At 39.1% G+C, this 24,672-nt stretch overlaps 1 protein-coding gene across 1 annotated transcript in view; it reads right to left on the minus strand.

The window, feature by feature from the left end:
• Positions 1–298: 298 nt before the first annotated feature.
• Positions 299–24,672, minus strand: part of PCSK5 (proprotein convertase subtilisin/kexin type 5) — a 254,770-nt gene continuing 230,396 nt past the window's right edge. Inside the window, exons 28-37 of the mRNA XM_065861037.2 lie at positions 14,584–14,667; positions 13,887–14,082; positions 11,404–11,621; positions 10,150–10,386; positions 9,422–9,652; positions 8,038–8,215; positions 6,757–6,974; positions 4,064–4,179; positions 2,348–2,534; positions 299–1,749 (exon numbers count right to left, since the gene is read on the minus strand). Of these exons, the coding sequence (XP_065717109.1) occupies positions 1,349–1,749; positions 2,348–2,534; positions 4,064–4,179; positions 6,757–6,974; positions 8,038–8,215; positions 9,422–9,652; positions 10,150–10,386; positions 11,404–11,621; positions 13,887–14,082; positions 14,584–14,667 (2,066 nt within the window). The 3' untranslated portion in view covers positions 299–1,348. The remainder of the gene's footprint in view (positions 1,750–2,347; positions 2,535–4,063; positions 4,180–6,756; positions 6,975–8,037; positions 8,216–9,421; positions 9,653–10,149; positions 10,387–11,403; positions 11,622–13,886; positions 14,083–14,583; positions 14,668–24,672) is intronic.

Consider the following 24,672-nt stretch of genomic DNA (forward strand, 5'->3'; position numbering starts at 1 on the left):
GTGTAAATTTTAATTTCTGTCGTACTGAAGGTGCAGTGATTAAAATGTTGAAGTTCAAAGTGGAAGCAGTAAACCTCTCCATAAAACTTCTTTAAAATTACAGGTGGAACTATCGTAAAGTCTTTAGGAATACTTAATTCAGAAAATTCCACTGAAGCATTCAGCCCTAACAATTAATTATTGTCACACAATTCCTTTGTAGACACTAAATCTAATTAATTGATTTATAGTTCTAGAGTGGATACTTACTGGAAACCTAAAAGAACTCTGAAAGTGAATGAAACTTGACAACAGCATATTTAAGACAGCTTTGTGCGAATAGTTTATTCTTTCACAACAAAAAGCCATGAAGAGCATCCTTTTTCTTTAGTATGATAAATCGTATTTCTCTAATAATAATAATAAAAAAATCACATTGCTGTGTTCCTTTAAGTTACATTAGCAAATAAGTGCTAATTATCCCCTTTGCAATTGCCTGAACGTCCAGAGCCTTTTACAACAGAAAAGGAGAAGTTGCTTGAATAAATGTTCTGTGTTTAAATCACTTCCTTATAGCTTGAGAAGCTAGTTAAAAAGACAAAAAGATTCCTAATTTTGCAGATGTGCTTATAGACCATATTTCCCTTAGCAGTAAACTCGGAAGTTTTTGTGTACAATTAAAGATTATTTGACAAACACCACAATAAAGATTAATCAGAGACTGATAAATAAATGTTTCATACAAACTGTGAATACAATATAGTTACCCGGAGTAGAGTTGCGGTCGGAAGTCTTAAAACATTGTGTCATAGGTGCACAATTTCACCGAGAAGTAGGGTATAAGATTGTAAGGAGGAGTGTGTTCGCTTGGAGGAACACAGATGCACCAAATGATACCAAGGAAGAAAATCTGGTTAAAGTCAGCAAATTTGCCTATTCTATGAATTGCTGCGTAACTGCAATCACAAAGTAGTAAACTACTGGCACCCTGTCCCAGTGGCATTCATCAGGTAGATAAACGCACCCATCTTGTTTGTATCTGCACATTCCTGGTAGTGATTGGCAACATCCTCAGTACGTGCGTGTGTTTGAAGCAGAGTTTGTATTAGTTATAATGCACACAGATATATATTGGGAAAGGATTTACTTCCACACAAGTAGACAGAAAAATAATCAACCAGGCTACATCTGGAATACTACTTAAAAGCTATAGGAAAAAAATGTTTTTAGAAGTCATTCTGCTCTCACAATAACTGTTAGCTAACCTCTTGAGCTCAGGCTGCTGAGAAGTAACAAAACATACTTAGTTAAATCGCTGTAAATTTATAACAAAAGCAACAGAGCAGGAAATACACAGATTAATAAAGAGTTATCTAAATGAATAACTTTCATCATCATATTCAAGCTCATCTTCCTCATCATCCTCCAAAAGTCCGTATCTAAATTTGCGGTAGACTGTGCCATCCTGGCCCATATATACAATATCATCTTCTTCATCATCTTCAATATCTCGATCTCTGTACTCAATCACTTGATCTTCTTGGTAACTGTGACTCTCGTGGTAGTTGCTCACATGGGAAGAAAAGGTTTTGGAGTGATTTGTCAGCTTCTCATACCCACCTTTATTGACAGCCTGGGCTTTGGCTCGTGATTTTCTCCAGATGAATACAATGGCTCCAATGACAAGGAGAAGCAAAATGCAGGTAATAACAAAGAAAGTAGTTTTGCTTTTGCTCTCAGGTGGTAGAGTGGTCCGTAATACACAGTCATCTACAATAGCAGTTAAAAAAAAAAATAAAATTAAATGAGCTTGTGTGTGTGTGTATGGCAGGGAGTCAATTTTCTTAGAAGACCCAGTACAACGCTTAGGCCTGCTTACTTTTTAGAATGCATTCAACTGTACTCTTCCAGTACCACAACTGTGTTCTTGTATCTGTGATGGTGTAAGAATGCAAGCAAGGTTGCTGGGATAGCTATGCTTCTTTACTAAATTAAAAATAATCAGAAAGAAGCAGAAAAGCTGAATAGGCGCGCAGATGCATTTTGACATGATGAGCTTAAAATGTGATGATTCATGTGGCTGTCTATTAAAGCAAGCACTTCCCAGTCGCCTGATTTATGAAATGCCTGACCACTGAACAAAACAGCTGTGAGTGAAAGAAGGTGATGTCTCCTCCATCAGTCATGATTGCTGTCATTATATTTGTGTAAAGCCCTTCCTATTCTGCTGATGAAGCAGTAGGAACACACTGTGTGCCTGCAGTTCAGCAGCACGTTTTTTTCTCCGTTCCCCTTTTGATTTTTAAATGCTGGCCTAGTCAGCCGTAAAGCCCCTCAGCACCCCTACCGCTCCTCAGGATGGCCCTACCTTGTGTTTCATGGCAGTCGCAGCACTCGGGGGTAGCTGCCGTGTCGGAGTCGCTGCAGCAGGGCAGGCAGCGGCTTTGCTCCAGGTAGAGCTGCATGGTGGCTGGGCACACCGTGCAGTTGAGAGGTCCAGGTCCTTTGCACTCGGTGCACGAAGGGTGACATCTCTCACACTTGGGCTCGTCCTCCTTCAGACACAGAAGACAAGCAATGCACCTTTCATTTTTGGATTCTTTGGACCTGAGCTGGCAGTTCTGTTCTGTCATTCACTGTCTTGGTGGTCCATCTCTGGGCACCATGGGGGTCAATGGCAAAATACAGTAGGGAGCGGAAAAACTGAAATTTAGTTTGTATTTCCTAGGTTCCCTCAAGTATAAGGAGAAGGGAGAAGGTGTGGTAGGAGCTTAGTTAGAGATTTCACCTAGCCAGACAGCAAGCCAAATTTTTTCACACTGTAAGCTCCTTGGCTAGGAAGCATGTTTTCGTTTTGCTAGTCTCACGCTAGAACAACTGTGGTTCTTTGTCAGTAATGACGATAATGTGTCCTTACAGAAGTGTACCCAAAAGTATCATTAAAAGTAACCGACATGAGAGAAGCAACGTGAAATACTCTGGAAAAAAAGGCAGGTGAAAGAAAGAATTTCCTTCCTAACTTGGGTTTAACTTGTGAAGGAACAGAAATAAGGAATAAAGCTGGCTGGAAATTTTCTGTCAAACCAGATTTTTATTAGATCATGTTGGTTCTGTTTTACAGAAACAGCTTAGATTAAAATACGCTTCTCAAATACCAGATAGGCTCCTGGGAACCTCTGTGTACAAAGACTGCTGGAGGTTCTTGTCATTGCATCTGCCTTGCAGAATGCTCTGAGCTCAGATAATGAAATGTTTTCAGTGTTCACAGTTCCTATATTTCTGCCATGGTACCAGGACTCCATATCCAGTGTGAAGATCTGGAAATTCCAATAACGTTTCATCAAAGTTGCTGTCAGACCTGTGGGGCTGGTTGTCCTGAATCAAAGAACCTGGGCAAGATGTGTGGGTCATAGTGGGAGGTCCAGTTTTTCAGACCCCAGCTCTTAGGCTTTTTTCTCAGGCTTACAGATATGGAGCAGCACTGCTAAGGGGATATTCCAGGCCATAGATTCAAGGGTATGCAGCATCTCAGGCCAGCTGGCTTGTCTTGCTGCTGTATTCTTGAATAAACATCTTTGAAAGGCAGTTGGTGTGGAAATCTGGAAGCCATAGTACCCAGACTTGTGGCACAGACCCAAACCTATTTGTGGTCCCACTCCACTAAATATACTGCTCTGCTAACTTCAGCCTGTCTCTCCACTAGAGCTTTCTGCCAGCAACCCTGTCAATCAGGAATGTGATGTGATTTCTTACAGGCAAAGCAGCAGAAATCCGTGGTGAAATCTCAGTTATACTGGAAGAAAAAAACCACTCCGTTACTTATATAGATGTTTTTGTTCACATGGCTTTGATGTCATTGCTTTCAAAGTTGTGCCTTTATATTTACTAGTAGAGGATTACTCTATCCTAAACAACCCTAGAAAGAGAAACAGTGCTTCCTCTGCCAAGAGAAGAAGAAAGTAAGCATACTGAAAGATAAGCAGCCTTGAAAATTCGGAGAAGAACATTCTCTGTTGTTTGTATTGTGTTCAGAAGTAGAAGTTCAGCATACAAGTCACAGGAGAAAATGCCTGCAAATAGGTACCTCTTGTCCTGGTGTCTCTTGGACTTTGTATTCACCTACAAAACAGTCCGAGTTGCACATTCCACCTAATAAACTGTAGCTCCATACACAAGACGTGCAGCTGAACGCTCCCTTCTCTAGAAAGGCAAATAAACCAACATTATTACAAGAGGAAAAATTGTCTTCTAACTTCCTTTAAAGATTATACTGACCAGTGCCACCAAAGAAAAGAGTATTTGTCAACAGCAAGAATCAGCAGTGAGGAGTCCAACATGAGGAGGCTGGTATTAGAAAGAGTTTGGCCCTAGCCTTGAGGTTTTATGTGCCCACAACATATATTTCTTACATGTTTTTATATTCGTGAAAAGTTGATTTGGGAACCAATTATACAGGGAAGTTCTGACACATTCAGGAAAATCAATTAGGTCACCTCACTGACGTAAAATTGTGGAAAACCTTGGCCAAATGTTCCTGACAAAATCAACGTTTATTAGACCTGCTAGCTAATCCTTTCCAAACCACAATGGAGTAAGGCATATTTATTTTTGAATGGCAAAATGAATTATTTAGTTGCATAGGAAAAAAATTATTTGCTAGGTGCAAACAGAGCATCATATGGACTTTGTGTGTTGGAGACTCTTTTTGAAGACAGATGCTACATGCAATATTTCTGTGAAACTCTGAAGTGATGGGTTTGTCCTATGTGTTAAGATGCACCTGTCCGTTTGCCTACAAGCAGACATTTTCTGCCACTATCTGAAAGGAAGAAAATGGACATGCAAGTAGTTCACGTTAGGGGCAGATGACAGATGAAGTTAGCAACCTTCTATAACCCAGTGAATTTACTGTGTAACTTTTCTGAGCAGGGCAGGGTTTGCCTTCCTGCTCTTGGGAAACTAAAGACACCACAACACACTGGTCGTACATCAGCAATGCAGATGCATCTCAGAACACCTACAGATTTGTTGTTTAGAATGACTGGCTTGTGCTTCATTTTGGTGCCTCTGTAATTATGATAGAATATCTGTCCTGTAGTATTTGTCCAAAATAAAGTAAAAATCAATGGAAGTAGTCTGTAAATTAAAATGGCTATATTTTTGTTCCAAATCCAAGCCAAAATATTTCTGATATTTGTTTTAAAGTTGTTATACAATTACTTTTTAATAGTTCTTGAAAGTGGTTTTCTTCTAAGAGTTATTTCCACAATTTTAAATATTGCTGTGTTGCAATTACCCGTCTGTGCTAGCCAGTATATCCACTATCCAAACCAAATTTTATGTGTTACAATATGGTGTGGTCTAAGCTGCAGAGTGGCATCTGTTAGCTATCATCTGGTGCTTTTCAGATACAACAGGACATCAAATATTAGTGTATCCAAAGGGATTAATGCTGCTTGTCTCAGAATTACAAGAATTAGAAAAAAGAAGAAACTGAATACATAGGTGTGTCACAGAACAAAACAGATGATCTCTCAAAGTTACCTTTGAAAAATAAACTATATTAAACTATATTAAAAGCAGTATAAAATAAAAATATATTTAAAATATATAAAATATTTATATATTAAAATACATAAAATATATAAAATATTTAATATTAAATATTATATTAGTATAACTATTATATTATTAATATAATATTAGCTTGTTATAATATATAATATTATCAAATATTCTATATTAAAATATAGAAAATATTTATAAAATATAAAAATAAACTATATTAAAAGCAGTAAACATCACTACTTTTTCTTTTTTTGTTAGCTGTTGATTTTCTGCTCTTCTCTTTGCAGACTGTAAAGATGTGTGGTTGGATTTAGGTTCCTTGGCTTTCACACAGTAACATATACTAAGACAACTCGAAGAGTGAGATATTTGAGATATTATATTATTATTCAGTGTGCAAAATATGGGCTGCTGCTCTGTAATCAAAAATGCCTTTTTTTTTTTTTTTTAAGTTGATGAGCATCTTTGCAAGAGGTCTGGCTGGTGGAAACTTCATTTTGTTTGCCAGTTTGTTTCCCCTCAGTGACCTGGTGCTGAGACTCGCTCCCAGCCCTCCTGGTGAGCAGCTCTGTGGCTGAAGCAGCCCTGTGGAGAGCCTGGCAAGAATTTTATCTTGATCTTGATCATCAATACTCTAAAAGTAAGGTGGCAGCATGCAGCAGCCAGTTGCTTGGGGCCATGGAGAGCCCAGCAGCCCCCGGGAGTTCTGTGTAACCCACTGCAGTTACTTAGGTCATGGACAGGTTGGTAGCGCTGTGTGGGGTACAACTCTTCATGAATTGTTTCCAACTCTTGGAGCAGACAGTAAAATAATAATAATAATAATAATAATAATAATAATAATAACAACAACAACAACAACAACAACAATAACAATGACAATGGCAATAACAATAATAAAGAGATGGCATGTCTTTTGATAATCCTTGGCAGATCATAGAATCATGGAATGTCCTGAACTGGAAGGGGCCTGAAAGGATCATCAAGTCCAACTCCTGCCTCTGCATATGACAACCCCACAGTTCACAACCTGTGTCTCATGGCATTGTCCAGTCTCTTCTTGAACACTGTCAGGCTTGGGGCTGTGACACCTCCCTGGGGAGCCTGTTCCAGTGCTCCACCACCCTCTGGGGGAAGAACCTTTTCCTAATGTCCAACCTAAACCTCCCCTGGCACACCTTAGGTCAAAGTGGAGCATATGCTTTTTACCTTCACACGTTCGGCAGGAAGGGTGGCATCTTTCACAGATGTTGTTCTCCTTGCTTTCGTAATAGTACTCAGGACAAGAGCTAACACATGTGTTCTTGGAGCGCAATAGGTAGAAATAAGTATCACAGAAAAGACAGTCTGTGGGTTGAGGCCCCGTACACTCCTTACAGCCCTTGTGGCATCTCTCACATGATCCAGTGGAATTTTGTGCAAAATATCTGAAACAGATCAGATAGTCATGGCTTTGCATAAAGCCTAGCACCGACAGGAAAACCAAAACATCCTTCATCCTTAGCTTTTACAGTGATTACATCACTGTATAAAAGTGATACTGATGTGACCACAGTAAACATTTGCAATCTCACTGAAAAGGGAATCTATTGCCTTTAATTCCCCTTGGCCACTGGAATTCAGCTATAATGCAAGACTTTGTAAACTGAGGGTATATAAATGAAGGCTGTCTAAAATCTAGGCTGAATTCAGACACAAAGTGGATAAATAGGCGAGGCTCAGAAAACCTTAACTCTGTTTTGGCTCTGAAAGAGCTATCCTGGAGATGTTGGGTGAGCACTGAATTGCTCACTGCTCCTGATGACCTGCTGTCAGACAGAAATTCACAAATTTCATATTTCCTTTCAAGGCACAAACAGGCTTAGCCAAAAGATACCAGCAGAGAAACAATGTTAACCTGAGTTGTGCTGTCAGAGAAAAAGATGTGCTGCGGTTTTGTTGAGATGTGGTATTACAGACTCCCATTTTAATGGGATTATAACAATGTGATCCTCCTGTACTGCAAGATGAAATGGACCTGTTCACTTCCCAGATTTGAATTTGTGAGACATATTCACAAGGGCACAATGAATTCATATTATGAAATTAAATGGACACATATTAATGAAGTTGCTATCTAGAACTATGAGTGGAGGCTGCAAGGGGGCCTGGAGGAAGTTACACTGTTTCCTGTGCTCAAGCTGACTAATAGATAACTTAATATATTTGTTCTGCTTCACACTGTTCTGTGTTAACATAACCTAAGAGCATCCTTGGAGTATAAGAATGGCCACACTACCTTAAGCTGGTCCCAGTTTGGGCACCAGATTTACAGTTTTCTACTGTGAGGGGATGTTTTCCACCACCTCTGCACGGGGGCATCGTAAGAATTTTTTCACCTGAAAATAGAATTCTATCCTATTTCGCTCTGAAGTAGAATAGGGCAGGGTGACCTAATTTCTCAAACCTCTCCCTGTGATGTAGCCCTTACCTAAAGGTCTTGGAGCTTACCCTGCTGGACACTGGTTTACGCATCCTTTTCCTTGTCTGTACCAGCCTGGTTTGCAGGAAAGGCATTGTGAGCTGTGTCTTCCAGTGCAAGTGACACAGGCGCTGTGGCACGGGGAGCATTGTCGCTCATCGCTGTCAGTGAAATACCCATCTGGGCATGTTTGAACACAGGTTGTATCTACATAGGCAACATACAGAATAACACAACATATTCAATATTTGCTGTTGTAAAACATCTCATACACCTGTGCTAGAGCAAACTCTCTAAGAGGAGATGCTGTTAGAGCATGCACCAGAACAAGAAAAGAGACTGTTGGGATATAGTAATTTTTTTTTTTTTTTTTTCCTAAGACTTGTGAGTTCATTAGTCCTCATTTCTGCATTTTCTGTACATGAGCAGGCTTTTCAGGTCAGACATTTTTTTTATCTTTGAGAAATATAAATGCATAATGCATAATAATGAACAGCAGCTGTGATTTCTTTCAGAATATACAAAGAGAGTAACTAGGAAACTATCTGCATTGCTGCTTTCCTTGTGCTTTACTCTGAGCATCTATCTCATTGCATTCTGTGTATATGGCAAATCTGATGGTAAATCTGACATTTAATGGCATCTGTTCATTGGCCTTTACCTCTGTGGCTGCTGCTTTATATTAGGGGAATAAATGCCTGTAATGCTGCCAGATGTACCATGTATATCGCACTTTTCTGCTGAGATTTCAGAGGATCATTAGAATAGGAATCTTGAATAAGAAGTTAGGACTGATGCAACTAACTGCAAGTGCATCAAGCTGAGAGAGCAGTGATTACTGATTAGTACCATGTACTAATTTTCTGTTACAGATTGTCTTTACAGTTTTGCTGCTGAGGCTGCAACTGGAAAAAGGAAGATACTTTCTTGCAATTCTTTCTCCACTCCAGGGTGTTTATTTACATACTTCCATCGAGTTCGCCAGTTGCAATGATGCAAAGTAGCTGAGCATGTTGCTCCAAAGTCTGAAAAGCAGCTTTGCACCTCAGCCATCTACTCAATAGTGATCTAATGATCCATTAACAACTTTTTAAAAGCTCTTCTTAAGTATTGCATTTCTCATGAGTACATACTAAGTAAAAGAAACATAAAAGGTTTGTTTAGCTGTGGAGTTTGTTGCTACTTAGAAGTCCTGCTTTGGCCCCACTGAGTGGCAAGCCCAGTCTTGCAAAGAGTTTCCAGGTAGCTCTGCAAAAGCAATTATCTCTGCACAAGTTATCTACTTGCCAGGTCAACTTTGCAATATTGAGATTGGCTGAAGCAGTCCTAGATGTTTCATGAATATGACAGAAACTTGCCTGTTTCATGCTTTCAGTTTAGCATAAAATCTAGAGGCGGGAGTAAGACACTTACTGAGAAGATAGTGGTTATTCGCACAACTAAGACACTGGTGTTCAGTGTGTCCTGAGCAGTGGAAGCATTTTTTATGACAAGGCTTGCAGGTCTGAGTTTCCTCAACGTAGTACTCAGTGTGAGAGCAGTATCCAGCTGCCACACAGTGCCAGTCGTCATCCAGCATCAGGCCATTTCTGCAAGTAAGGCAGGCAGTGGAAGAAGAACAAGTCTGACACGTCCTATTGCATGCTGAAATGGACAAACAGTAGGAATGTCACCATTTCTTGTTGCATTTCAGATTATTATTCAGCTTTAATTTTGCAAGAAGCAGCAGTTGTCTCGGGATGAGAAACTGAGGGAAACAGAGTGATAGCTCTGTTTCTACATAGTCAAATATTTTACTATTTTCAGTCTTACACAGCCAGTTCCTTAGGTTTCCTTTTGCACTGGCACTGCTTTTGCATTTTGCAGTGGTTTTCAACATACTGTCTACAGCAATACTCAGCACTTTACCAGAGTGGTTTCTCACAACGTGAAACATATCTAGCTTCACTATCACCCTTTCAGCTTTCTCCAATTTTTGCTTTTCTAAGATATGCCTTGTTATTTTTCTGCATTGGCTATTTTCTCTGTCTCCAGGACACTGATAGCGACACTAGCTGGCACACGTAGTCCCTTTTGGGACAGTCTTTAACCAGACACACTTGTATCTCTATAGCATTCCAGGGAAAACAACAGCTGCCAACCTTGACAGTCTTGAGTGGCTTCTTCATAGTAAGTCCCTTCAGGACACTCTTCAAAACACATGCCACTGTAGAGGACAAAACCTTCGCTGGCACACTCCGTGCAGTCATCAAAGTCTGGCCCATCGCAGTCCTTGCAGTCTGTGTGGCAAGGGAAGCAGTGCTTGTCCTCAGCGTAGAAATGAGAGGGACAGTCCTGCACACACTGCCCCTCGTGCAGGAGGAACTCGTCCATGCACTCTGCAGAGAGCAACAAACAATGGGTGAACAGACAGGCCCCCGATTCCAACCTGTAAGTGAAGGTGTGAAGAAATCCTGGGAAACTGTAAATCTTGTGGTCCTTCTCATCACAGGAGGTAAGGGGACAGCTTGGGAAGGCAGAGCTTTCTTTCCTGATTCTTTCCCTCCAAACTGCCCATAATGTCCTGACCCTCACACAACATCTTCTGTGTTACATCAAGTGACTGAGAAACCAAGTGATCTGTTCAGCTTTGCTGATGTTAACCACACTGTGCTGCCACTGAACGTAGGTGGACTTCTGTTGAGATATTATACCCGCATTATGAACTTCCTACAAAATCAGGGATGTTTACATACGAATTTTTTTTTTGCTTTGTTATTAAAATGTGAGTCTGGCTGGGATATATGAACCTGAATGTTTGTCTTTGCATAGGGCTGGGATCCAGCTGTTAATTTTGTCATCAGTACTGGGTGTAATAGCTTGTTTTGTTTTGGTTTGGTTTATTTCATCCATATTTAAGTTTCCAGAATGGCTTGCTCAATATTAACTATCCTGGAAATTTTTGTGGGTATGTTCGGACTTACCAGGATATCCAAGGCCTTCCTAATGTGTTTAATTACAGAGATTTCGTTCTCTACCCTGAGTAGTCATTTGCAGAAATGGTAAAGAGATGTAAAGTTCAACAAAACTAGGAAAGAAACATTCTATATTTCACATTGGGGTAAATGTGGTATGCAAATGCTTGGGAATGGATAGATAAGGTCCAAAATAGAATCAAACCAGTAAGACTCTCCAAAGGACATCTCGAACAGGCAAAGCAATGTGAATGATTAATGGTTTAGACTGAGTATTATTAAAACAGTGATTGCTTAGCCTCTATCTTAGCAATGATCTATATGTCCCTTCTTAAACATCTACTCATTATGGAATTTCTTTTCAGATCTGTGTTTCTGTCAGTCTGTCTCTAGAGCATGCAGATAGATTTTAGCCAAGTCAAGACCCGTTCTTCATAATACCTTTGCATGTTTGATGGTGAATGCACTCCTGACACATTTCAGGGCAGTGCTTGCAGATTCCTTCTGAGGCAAAATGCTTCTCTGAACAGGTAGGTTTACACTCCCAGTCCTCCAGAAGCAAAGGACTTTTACAGGACAGGCATTTGGTTGCACTTCCCGTGCATGTCTTACAGGATCCACTACATTCCTTGCAAGTCTCAGAATCATTAAAATATCCCCTGTTGAACGAAAATAGACACAAAGTAAATGGTTGGTCAATGTGTAGTTATCAAAAAGGCCAGGCTATAAGAATTATGAGTGTATATGAGACTTTCCCAGCACAAATGTTTCACTGGATCAAACAGGTTTCTCACACAGTTTGTTGCCCTTATATCCCCTATGCCTGTGAGCAGAAAATGTGCATAGCTAGGGCTATGAAGGGAGTCTGGCCTGCCTTTGTTCTTGTGCCTTCTTTAAGGGATGTTGGGCTTGATTTCTTCCTCATTTATTGATTTCTCCCTTACATAAGATAGGAAGAATTATAATGTTTGAGAAAAGAAAGGTGCAACCTCCAGTCTTGCACAGTTCACTCTCAGCAGTGATATCAGGGAGAGACAGAGAAGTAGAACCTCAGTGGCCCAAGAGAAGAAAAGAAAGAAGAAAACACTCTGGAAGTGTGAAGGCTGGGAAGAATAAGTAGGGCTGGGATTAAACTAACAAGCAAACAAACAAAAACCAAAACCAGGATCCTTGAGTAGTACCTGTGTTTAGTGACAACAATTTAGAGACAGTGAAGAGGGAGCATATTTTACTGGTATCTGTGGTGTGAGAGCAACTGTAGACAACCACAGTTGGGACTATTAGTCATAAATAAAATATATTAAAAAATTGCACTTATATTTAAGGTGAAGAGGGATAAAAGGGGGGGCTGGATGCAATCCAACCTGCCTACACTCTCAAAACCAAAATTTTAAAAGATTAAAGGACAAGTAAGTCCACATTTTGAGATGATTTGAAATCCGTATGATGAAAACTAAGGCAGAATTTGACATAGAAAGTAGTCCCAGAATATGTACTTCACGTGAACAACCTCATTCTTCCCTGTAGAGGTGTGCTTTTGGTTTCCTTCTTGGAGAGGATCTTTCCAAATAAAGGCTGAGGAGATGAGCTAGGAGCAAGGTTTAAGAAACTATAAGATAAGCTGTGCCTGCCATCTATTCTCATCTTCTTTTTTCCTCGTAACTTTCATCATGATCGCGCATCTATTTCTCACAGGTCTGTCTTCTTCTCTCGCTCCAGTCTTGAGTACTCTCCTAGACCAGCCTTTCAAAATCCTCTGTCAGAAATTATCAGTGCAGCATGTCAAAACTTTCCATCCTCTACAGCATGTCCCAAAACTCAAAAACACCCTAAAAAACCCCTTGTATAATCCTCTGCTCCAGTGGAAAGTAGTTATGCCTCAAGAACTTTGCCTCCAAGGCTGAAACCAAAGTTTAACTCTGTCAGACTTTGCTGAATGATGTCTGGGAAGCCATTATTTATATATTTGGAAAAAAGGAAGTTAATAACATCTGAAAAGACTAATGCTATTTTAAAATGTTTAATTTTGTTGTACTGACCCTGTGTGGAATAACTGTGGGGAATGAGTACTGAGAACAAACATACCAATGCATAAGCATGATCTTTGCTTGTGTGCCCCAATTTCTGATATTAAAAGTTGTTTCTGAACAAGAGTAGGGTTTAGTGCAATTACTTTGCATTTATTGAGACATTTGATGATCAGAATCTATTCCACTGGCCATTATTGACTTATTTCACAAAGTTAGGAAAGTACTGCCAAAGAACTTCTACTGATAGTAAGAAAATGAGGAGCTGCTCATTTTTCTAAAGAAAAAGATTAATCAAGCAAGATATTCATACTGCCTAGCACAAATTTTGTGTGTATTTATAGGTATGATGAATGCTGATGAAAAAAATACAGAAACAGGAGAACCTGATCTACTCAAGTGCCTGATCTAATATCCATCACAGTCAAATGGGAATCTTTCCTTTGAATTCCATTTATTACAGGAAAAAGTAAAGAATATAAGCCAAAGATGAACACATAACTAAGCACTGTATTTCCATACCAGGACTGTGATACATCCACTTTCTGGGTCTACACCCCTGCTTTGTACTTGAGGAAGGAACAAGTTGTGAGAATGACTAGAGGCTTATTTTCAGTTGCCATAAAGAACCATCGTGAAGCACCCTGATCCTGTTGAAGACAATGGGAGCTGTAGCATCTCTCATAGGATTTCATGTCCAGTTCAACTTTTGATTTTTCTTTATTTCTCTAGACAAGAGAAAAAGCTGTTTATTCAGGCCAGCTGAAAATGACTTTTGCTTTCTGGTAGTTTCTGGTAGCTTAGGTTACAATAAAATCTCCCTTAAAAGGTGGATCTTTAAAGAGAAGGAGCACAGTAGAGAAAATAAGGAGCAGTCATCCAACGGGAGTTACTTACTCAGGGCATTCCTGTAAACATCTCCCTTTGTGGAGGAAGAGCGGCTGGTCCTGTCCAGCCTGACACTTCTGGCAGTGCCAGTGGTCGGAGCACACCTCACAGCCATCCATGCACATCTCGCACTTTCCGCTTGCAACGCTGCCAAACGTTTTTTGAGGACACACAGGAACGCAGGTATCATGGATAAGAAACTTTCCTGGCAAAAGAGAAACCCAGGTGGGGAAAGGCACCAGTTAGAAATAAAAGTCTGCTGCCTGCCATGGCTATAAAAAAAACTTTAAACTTTCTTAAAATTTAACTTCTTGGTGCTTAAAAACATGACCGAAACTTTCTATAAACCATTTCTCAAACTTCACTGAAGTTTGAGATTAGAAGGAACCATCAGGATTGTCTAGTACATCTTCCTGAATAAACTGCAATTCAGTAATTCCTGCATCATGTCTACAACTTCTGGTTGAAAATAAAGCAAAGGAACAAAATCCACCTAACAATGTTTTTACCTGTATTGCCAAGGGCAGTTGCTTAATTCCTAGCTGATGCGTGACTTCAGCTGGTGATTATCTGATTACTTGCCTATGCTTTAAGCTTTCAAAGAACGTTCTAGTGACCATGGATGAAAATATTCCCTGGAAGAATGGAGGATACAGTATATTTCAGCCTCTTGCAAAACTTACCCAAAGAAGCTGAAGTCTCTTACCTTCTGGACATGAGGTACATACGTCAGCGGATTTTTCACAGGTCCTACATGAAGGGTCACAGGGCTGAAACCTTTTTTTTGCATCTGAGATGAAAGGAAAAAAAGTAACATTTTATTCTGTCTTACAGGCTTTTATTGTTGTTGTTTTTCATTTCCCCTCCTTGTAGGAGGGCCTTGACTTTTCCTAAGCTGTTTCAAAAAAGGTACCTCTGTGAATTTTCAGAATTCACAAAGTGAAAGATCTTGAGGATTGTGTTCAACTCCACTCTCTAAAATGGGAAGTGAAGAGTTGTAATAAAAGAAAATACAAATGCTATCCTGAGATTCACTAAGGCAGTGTTCTGAACTGCTCATTGCAAATGAGAACAATAATGTAGCTTAATAATGTTAGTTTCAGTGTAGTGCTCCAAAACAAAATCCCAATCTGTAATCTTGATAGGTTAAAGTCAGGAACAGCTAGAAAGTATGTAAATTTGGAGAATTTGGTGAAGTGAGATACTTTCATGGAGATTTTGCTCTAGGTGTTTGCAGAACAGTTACTCTGTAACTAAAGGAAAAAACTCTGAGTAGGAAGGAGAAGTAAATAAGTGTTTGGAAAGAAAATCTGTTAAATAATTCTCCCCAATGCTTTTTTTCTGCTATTTCCCTCCAAAAGGAAGAGTCCGATGTGTGTCAAAGGGAGGTTTCACGCCTGTGGAAAACTAAGACTTTAATGATGCCTTGCATAGACTGTATGAAATGTGTTACTCAGCTCCAAAATGACAAGGAGATTTGAGGATCATACTTAATATGAGAAAGTCTGCCATGCAACGTGATAAATCTCAGCATGCAGCTCTGTATTTTGATCCATGCAGTTATAACAATGGGTAAATGGATGTCTGATGAAAAAGTAATTGTGGGCCAGTGGACAGAAGACAGTAGTCTTTTGATTTTGCTGATAGTAAAAAATAAGGAATAAATCAGAAGTTGGTTGCAGATTGAGCTTTGCAACTCAGCACATCCAGCTCATCCTACCAATTAAATATGTATGATTTCTGTAAGTTGATGAACTGGCTGACAGTATCCATGCTGCCACATGCAGCATATCACTACACTTTATTTTTTTGCCTATTATGGCAAGGTAGTTTGAAATGTTGACATTTTGAATGAAAGTCATGAAAGTAAATGCTTTGAGTAAAAAGAGGAGGGATCAGAACAGGAGACTTGTATACAGCCTTTTCCCTGCGGGGAAATGGTGACCATTTTATTATGCAGATAGATACTCGGTAGAAAAGTACACACGCACACAGCATGGAACAGTTTGCAGAAGAAGGAGAACTAATGACAAAAATATTAAAAATAATTATTATTTATAACTGTACTGCTAAATGAGCCGAGCCATAGCTATCTCAGTGAAAGAAGTTAGGTCCACATTCAGTGTATCTGGGAGACGGTCCATAACAATATGTCACATCCACATCTGACTCCACCAGCTGTTCAGAACATCTTTAAACTCTCTGTGCTAGAAAATCTCTCAATACGCTTTCACTGACCAGAACAAGAACTCAGGAGGGTCCAGGGACAGCACAGCAGATCAAAACCTGGCTGTTAAACAGGAGGGAACTCAGCAAGGACAGTGTCATTTTTTGCCAGGACTACTTGTAAATACTACTTGCACAGGGTAGTGAAAGCCCGTAGTCTTGCAAGTCTTGGTAACCGCCACAATACCAAGCAGCTCCCAATCCAGCAAGAGATTAGGAGAGGCTGGCTTCAGCATCCATGCCCTCTCTGAACAAAGGCCCAAGAGTGTCTGCGGGGTCCAAGGCACAGGCCATAAGATCCGCAGGATGATGTATGTAACAGGAGAAAGATGCACAATGTCAGGGTGAATATGGATTGTGACAGTCCAGACTGGAGACACCTTGTGGATACACTGGAAAAGAGTAAGTGATTTTAGTGTTGGCTTTAGTAGCCAGAAGTGTCGATGGTCATGGTGAATCAGAAACCTATCAAGGATCAAGACAGGTGGAACTAGGACAGTATGTTCAGCTCTGAAGGTACAGAGGCTTTCTGGAGGTAGAAAATTCCTGAAATTGAATTTTTAGATGTGCAGCTGCTGAACAGCTGACATGAAACCCCTGGGTTTCTGTACACAGGAGGGCTGTGACACCTTCATGACTTCATATTGATCATAGCTGAACCTAAAGGGTATGTTATCAGGTAAAAATCCCTATGCAAAAACCAAAAACTCTGGAAAAACTCTTTGGAAAGACAAGAAAAAGTGAGAAAGGTACAGAGTCCCTGGCTTGTGGAAGAAGAAAACATGGAACTGATGTATGAGCATCAGGAGCCAAAGAGGTGGATAGGGAGGGATTTACTGTTAAGAAATCTCTGAAGTTACAGCGGTGGGAGCACAGGAACAGGTGTTGATGAAGGACTGGAGAGACACAAGACCTCAGTGTGTGAAGTGAGTTCAGTGCTGCCTAAAGAAGCAATGAAATGCCTCACCTTCTCATATCACTCATATAACTGGGGCCTCAGCTGCTGCTGCTGGGGGGGGACAGTTGTCAGATTCATTGAACGTTTAGAGTAAAAGGAGATTTCTCGAAAAATCTTGATTAAGTGCTGTACTTTGCACTCTCTGTGTATAAGTTATATATTTACGTATAGATTAGCAGCTGTGTAGTTTAGGGAGTGAGGAACTAGAGTTACACAGTCATCTTAAAATGCTGTTTTCAGCTGCCTGTGAGTTTCATCCTTCTTGAGGAGAATGAGCATTTCATTCTGCTTTTCTTAGCCCTTTTCACTTTGTTGGTGTGGATATCTTGTAAGGCTTTCTGCAAAAACAGGTTCTTTGAGTTTAGATCCTTTCTGTCTCTTGCTGACATATTTTCTATGGCTTTTTTCCTGCTGAAGACCTATTTTCTATATTTCAAGTTATGGCATGCTGTTCCAAGAGGATTCTGTTCCATTTAAGTGCCCTGACTGTAGAGGACAGTCCAAATCTCTCTTGACCATATAGCACACGAGCATTTTAAGTTTGTTTATCTAAGTAATCCTCAAAGTAACTTGCTGATGACCATTGGTTACTCCTGTGAGATACAGAAATTTGCTGTCACAAGATTTATTTGGAGAGACTACTCCTTAGCTTTTTCCTGACCCTTCGTTATTGAACAAATCCTGAAAGAGTACCCTTCTTGATGTCATCTGTAAGAATAAAAGGAATACACCTGAAAGGTTGGATGTTTGATGCTAATAGATTTTCCATTTGCCTATCCTTTAATAGGTACAGCCTCTCTGTTTTTCTGCTCTTGAGAAAAGATCTCCATTGGCCTGCAAATTCTAAGATTTTTCCCGTTTAGAGCCTAGTCATTTGGCATCCTCTGAAAAAGAACATTGAATAAGTGATGATCTATTGCACAGCTATATAGTTTTTAATTAATGTTTTTCACTTTGCTTCTAGAACCTTGGCTGGAAGAAAGACCATCTGTTCCTGATGCCTGCCTGCAGTTGCACGTCCTCCATTCCTCCATCAGTTGCTTTGATAAACCTTCAGAATTTGCGAAGGCAGTGTTCTGTTTCTCCCACTGAAAATGTCATTTACCTCTTTCTAAATATGCAGTAAATAATACAAATTTTCTTTTTTCCTTTTCAGCAGCTTTGCATCCGGCTACTTTACCCTGGCTTATGGTGTTTCGTTTTTTTTTTAAATCCCTACTGGGTAGTTTTAAGTGCTGTAATTTAATACCAGTTATGTGTATGAAGAGGCAAGCCAGAAATATTACTGAAGTATGTGTTGTCAGGTGAAAAGGACCTGGATTCTGGCAAGAGAGTTGGTGTAATAAATAAATTGCAGGAAGGTAAGTTCAGGCAGAGCAGTTGTTAACTACCACAGAAGAGTGTTTAAATGAGACCATTGTTTCAAAAGAATTTCACGTCTTACAATTAAAAATATATTTTTCGGTGAAGTACTTTTTACTTCCATTTAATCCTTGTGATTTCAGCGTTTGTTGTTTTCTGTAATGTATGTTAATCGCCACCAGAGGGGAATGTACACAAGCAATTGGGCTTCTGATCGTTGGCATGGGAGACAACCTTTACCTTTGCAGTCAAATATTAGTGCTTAAATACCTCAACTTTAGTATTGACAGAAAAAAAAAAAAATCTAACAGTTATTATCATTAAAAAAAAATCTGAACAGTTAAAATGAGTTTTTCCTATGATAAAGCTCTTATTGACTGGAAATAGGTTTTCATTTACTAAACAAAACAAACCCAAAATCAAACACAAAAATCAACGTGTGTAGAATAATGCAAAGCTTTAAAATGTAATTTTCTTTTCCCCAAATGTGTAAATGTGATACAAGAGATTTGTTTATTACTCCAAGTGATGTACCCAGAGCGTTCTGAAAAATAGCCCTACAAAGCTGAAAAATGGTCATCTATTTTGTTGGTCTTTGGACAAATGATAAATGGAAAACTTTGAAATGACTGGTTTTAGCTGTTGGCTTGTATTTTTCTTTCCCCTAAAGGATGCCATTCTGTACTTGAGGGTCCAACAAGATTTCCTTTAAAATTTCAGTCTGTAGCTCTTATGGTTACAAATGAAACTTGTAAATGTAGAAGCCAGTGGTCTATGATGTAGAGTTATAAACCACCCATATTCTAAAAGTGGGACATTGAAAAAAACCCTGTGTTCTATCATTATACTGTTCTGCTCTTCTCTTTTTAAAGGTCAAAACATATGACCTTTTCAGACCTACTAAGCTGTTTTTATCTTTAGTTTTTTTTTTTTTTTCTAAAATGAAAATGCCTTCTATTTAAGCTCTATTCAGGCCAGACTCTGACTCAATATCACATTGATTCCTGTGTCTTTGTCAGAACCAGTGACAACTTTGACATACACCCTGTTCAGTCTCTCCTGTTTCTTTCTAGAAACTAAGAAACCGAATCATACTGTGCCATTTCTTGAGCTAAGGTTTACTACATCTCTGAAGCTTCCATAGTGCTCTTGCCCGATCAGTCTGTTCAAGGGATTTTCAAACTGAAAGGGCAGGGGAAGACTGGAAAATGTGGTGGTTTTTTTTCTAATTATATTCTCATTTGGAGTTGTGCAACATGAATGAGATAATGGCAGCATTTCTTAAAACCTGGTACTGTAAGACTTTGACTGTCACCTCAAACTGGGTGAGGGAAAAAATGAGTGAAATTCTAGCTCCATTTAACACAAATCCCCATATTTAATTTCTTTGTACTTAAGCGATCTTACTTTGAGCTCCCAGAATTTTTCAGATCAATTTTAGAGAAAGATTAAATGAGTACTGAAAAACACTCAGGGTGAAAAACATGAGGCCATGTGGAAAGAACTGTGATTTTCTACACATACTCACCACTTGTTCTAGAAAATGTAAAGTTTATTAAAAAAAATCAAACAACAATTAAAAGACAACAAACCACGAAACCCTCTACAAAACCTGAGAACATATAAGCAGAGATATGGCCATAGCTAAAGAGACCTACCTTTAAATATAATAGCATTTGAAGTGCCTTATGGTGCCTCCTTAATTTAATTGAAACCCACAACTGCATTATTAGAGTTCTGACTGGCATATACTCATGTACTGTCTATTTTGCTCTATCTACCTGCTCCTTATGCACAATGGATCTTTGTGTCAGGTGGAGCAAGCAGGAAGTGTTCAGATGGATAAAAGATGGTTTGTTTTCTTCATTTTAAATCTTATTTACTCACGCTCTTCTATGACTAAAAGGGGGACTTAAAAACTTGTATTTTTAAGTTGCTATTGAAGCAGATCCCTGTGTACATTTGTAACACCCTTAGCTTCTAGTTAAAAAGACATTGACTTACACAGTGAGAGTATTTTTACAGTATATTTTATTGCTGGACCATGGCAAAATTGCTCCAGTGAGAAATGCAGAAGGAAATGAAGTGCCATGGCTGTTCGTAACTGCAAGCATATTCCTTTTAGAAGGTGACCTGTCTAGGTTTTTCTCTGTGTAGCAAAATGTGATTTGAATGTGATCCAGCTAAGATGCTACTTAGTTTGTTAGATTTTATTCTGCGCATGCCACTGGCCTTGCAAAACTGATACGGTCATGTATAAACCCACAAAAATAGGTTACATGTCTTCATGAGGTAATTACAATTACATAGACACAGTAAAACATAATGAAAACGATATACATATGTAATAAAATACTAGACCTATCCCATTTTGAAGACTTATGTGAACTGTAAATTTAAGGAAACTATAGGAGTGCTGAGAAGTAAATCACAATACTCAATAACCATTAATTCCCAATCTAGTTATCTTGTAACAACTGTAGTATTACTTTACAAACAAATAACTAGAACATGAACTTGGCATGCCTGAGAACATATGGGATAATGAATCATTTTAGCTTGCCTCTAGCAACCTGAAATTTCACATATGGACAATGCTTACAAAGGTCTCCTAACTTTTCCCATGATGCTCTAATTCTGCATTCTAAATGTCATAACATTTTCACACTTGGAAGACTATCACTCGTTATCTCCTGCTGCTAATCTTCCTACTGTCTTCTGCCTACCCCATTCCTTTTGTTTCTTTACCCCCACTTCCATATTCTGAGACCTTTAAATATATGTCTGCGTAGCTGCATTTAGGTCCTTTTAGATAATTATTTTAAAGTCTGAATTATTGTTTTCTCCCCAGTACATTTTTACTGGTTTTGTTTTACTCTGTATTCAGGAAAAGGAAAATGTGCAAGATGGATACAGTTGGTCAATGCCTGCTTGTGGGAGGTTGCTCTTATTATTGGGGGTGGTATGTAATAGTAAACAGAACCAGCTGCTACGTAGCTGCATAGCTTAGTACAGCATATATTATTTGCATGTAAAGAAGCACATACTCCATTTTGAGTCTGGATCAGAAACAGACCTCATTCCTTAGCCATTTTTTTCCTTTTGTACTTTTCAGAAGAATGTGGTAGACTCAACTGTGTGACCAAGGAATGAATGAGTTTTTAGGGTGCAGCATTTATAGTGAACAGGCAAGACGAAGACCTGACCATAACTTGCAAAACATTTAATCCAGTTGAAAGGGTGTGTGTATTAACTTGGTGAATCAAGCTTACACTAGTGTGTCTCCTGGCTTCCAAAGTAATTTCATCATCTGGTACATGAGATAAAATACAGATGTTTCACACTAGAAACACAGAGCTTGATCCTTTTTTTTTTTTTTCCTTCCCCTTTCTTGGCTTACCCTGTCTTTTTAAAAGCCTGGAGAACAGACATGGTCTGTTTCATTATTTCAGACCTGGATATGACTTATTAATGATTCCTGATACGAGTTGAACTGTTTGCCCAGCAGAGTATATCCCCAAAGTAAATATCATTTTAGAAAGTTGTTTTTTTTTATATAATGTTTTGGTTGTTGGAGTGCGTACTCATAAAAATTCATAACTGGTCTATCATTTATCCTTGCATAAAAAATAGAAGTGAAAGCTTAAACAAGGAAAAAAAGTGTATTCCACTTCCACAAAGGTTTTAATCCTCACGTCGATGGACTAATCTCTCAAATTGCAAAGAAAGTCAAACTCTGTGTTGGTTTGTCTGTGGCAGGCTCTGATGTGCTACCCTTTAATTTATGTTAGCCTTGGAACCAAACAAAAAAACAGCCTTTGTTTTCCAAAACTCACTTTGTCCTATATAGTACATCAACACAGTCACTGAAACCACTGAATCCACGTGGCTGGAAAAAACGAAGAGAAACAGCTTCATTATTCGTAAATATAGTTCAAGGTCCAATACCTCAACTCTCTGTTTGTAACATTTCTAAACAAAAATAGTAAATAGAAGATTAACGTGGTGAAAGCTTGTGTAAACTATGGGATTTGGAAATTTTGGCTGTCTTCCTAGTTGTGTGTCTTCCTGCATTGTCTGGAGCAGGGCATGTGCCCAGGATGAGCCTGGTGCAATCTCATCTTCATTCCCATGACAGGGACGAGGTTGTTTATTTCATATTTGACCCCCATGCCCAGCTCAATCCCCCAAAGTGGGAGGACTAATAATTGTCTGGCCTGTATTCTTTAATTAGATTATTTAATTCAGGCCACTGAAGCTCAGAGGCAGCCTTCCCATGGTGCTGAACCAATGTAAATGTGTTGATGACACTAAGCACCCAGTAGAAGAAGCGTATATTGATAAACAGGCAGAAAGGATGACAGTCAAAAGCCACATCTGAGCCAGAGTCTTGCCCACACTGGGCTGGTGAGCAAACATGAAAATATTTTAATGTCACTTGCAGAATGGAGCAGCTTCATGGATCATGCCCACACTGCATGACAGGCTATCCTTAGAAAGTGAGTTTGGCAACAGATGAGATGGAAGATCCTTATATTTTGCTAAGAAGAAATAACCCTGGAGAAAATGAAAGTAGTTAAACTAAAGAACAAAAAATGTAGACTGCAGTAAAATATTTGGAGATATGTCCAGAGGAAGCAGTGAAATACTTGGAAAGATGCCATGACGTTGCACCAATATATGAAAATAAAAAAGTATTTTCTCTGTCCCCATAATATTATTTAAAATTAATAATAGAAAAGAGAAGGACCTACAGAAATGCTGAAGAAGGTCTGGAGAGGGATCTTTGTTCCACGTCCAGGGAGTTTTTCTGTAAAGGTAGATGAGCCAAAATCCTCACTGACAGTAAGTTTCAAGGAGCACAGATAGGTTTTTATTTGGTCCATTCTATACTGATCCTACAGCATTGATGAACATAGCAATAAAAAAGAGTAGCTGCCTCTCCTAAATTTTATTTGTTTTCAGAAAGCTTTCGACAATGAAGAAAATAATTGTAACAGATAGTGAAACTCCCTTCTCCCTCCTCCCCCCCTTTTTTTTCCTTTCCCTGTTAAAATTATTCACATATTTCAAAACATGATCAGGGTGTGAAATGTACTGCAGTCTCTAACTAGGAACTACCTTATTGGTGTGATATACTGCTAGAGTTAAACCTGGTTTGGTCCTGCCTGAATCCTTTATTTTTTGTTAAGGATCTTCAGTGTGGAATGACAATTTGAAGTACAGATGGCACAGCTGGAATTCTGGACTCAGCTGATATGTGCCTCTTGAATGCACCATCAAAAGAAATGAGTGAGTGATATCCTAGCCACAAAATATCAGCCATATCAACCATTTAGATTTTGTTGTTGGTTAGCAAATGAAAATTACCGTTATGAGAACCAGATGGTTCTGCACTATTTGAGCAAAAAACATCACAAACTGTTGATAAATGTAGTTATTCAGGGTGCACTTCAGTAAAGACAGTGACAACTTCCTTGAAAGTTACTACTGTTTGGAAGCCTACCCTAACAAGAAAGGGCTCAAGTTCAACATCCCTTTCTTAGCAGTTATATGGCACAGCTGCTGCCACACACACTGCAGGAATCCCAGCAAGTCTGTCCAAGAGAAGGTGAAGACATGGCCAGGTTCTCAGGGTTCCCATCACCAGCTGCAGCAGGAACCCTGTTACTCTGGAGCAGTCATTAATGTTCAAGCCAGTACAGCTCTGAGAGAAATGTATCTTACAGTCTGAAATGCCCCTAGGTAAGACGTATTTTAACTACTGGAAGGAAAGAGAAATGGTGTGCGAGGAGGAGAGAAAGAAGTGTCACAGCACAGCAGTGTGGATATATACAGAACTGCATCAGCTGCCTGCTCAAAAGAAAGAAGCTGACACTGAGTGACAAGATGAGAAACAGATAACCAATAGATCAAAGTACAGATGTGCTCTTTCCATGGCACTGAGGTAGATAGTCTCAAACTGAAAAAAATACTTACATGGATGAAACACAAGGAAATGCATGGAGAGGATCAATGTTCTATTAATGCTTCTCCTTTTTCTGAAGTGAAGAAGTGTTATTCCTTTTGATATAACATTTCTTCATAGATAGGCAATGAATATAAATGGTCAATATTTTTTCTGAAAATATTTGTTAGCATATTTTAATTTTTAATGCAAAGTCATGTAGATCTAAGGATAGCTATTCTTTGATGAGTTTGAGTCAAATAAAGACATGCGAATCAGGAGAAAATTTGTATTTGATAGAA

Source organism: Patagioenas fasciata, chromosome Z, assembly GCF_037038585.1.
Source record: "Patagioenas fasciata isolate bPatFas1 chromosome Z, bPatFas1.hap1, whole genome shotgun sequence".
Taxonomy (NCBI): Eukaryota; Metazoa; Chordata; class Aves; order Columbiformes; family Columbidae; genus Patagioenas; species Patagioenas fasciata.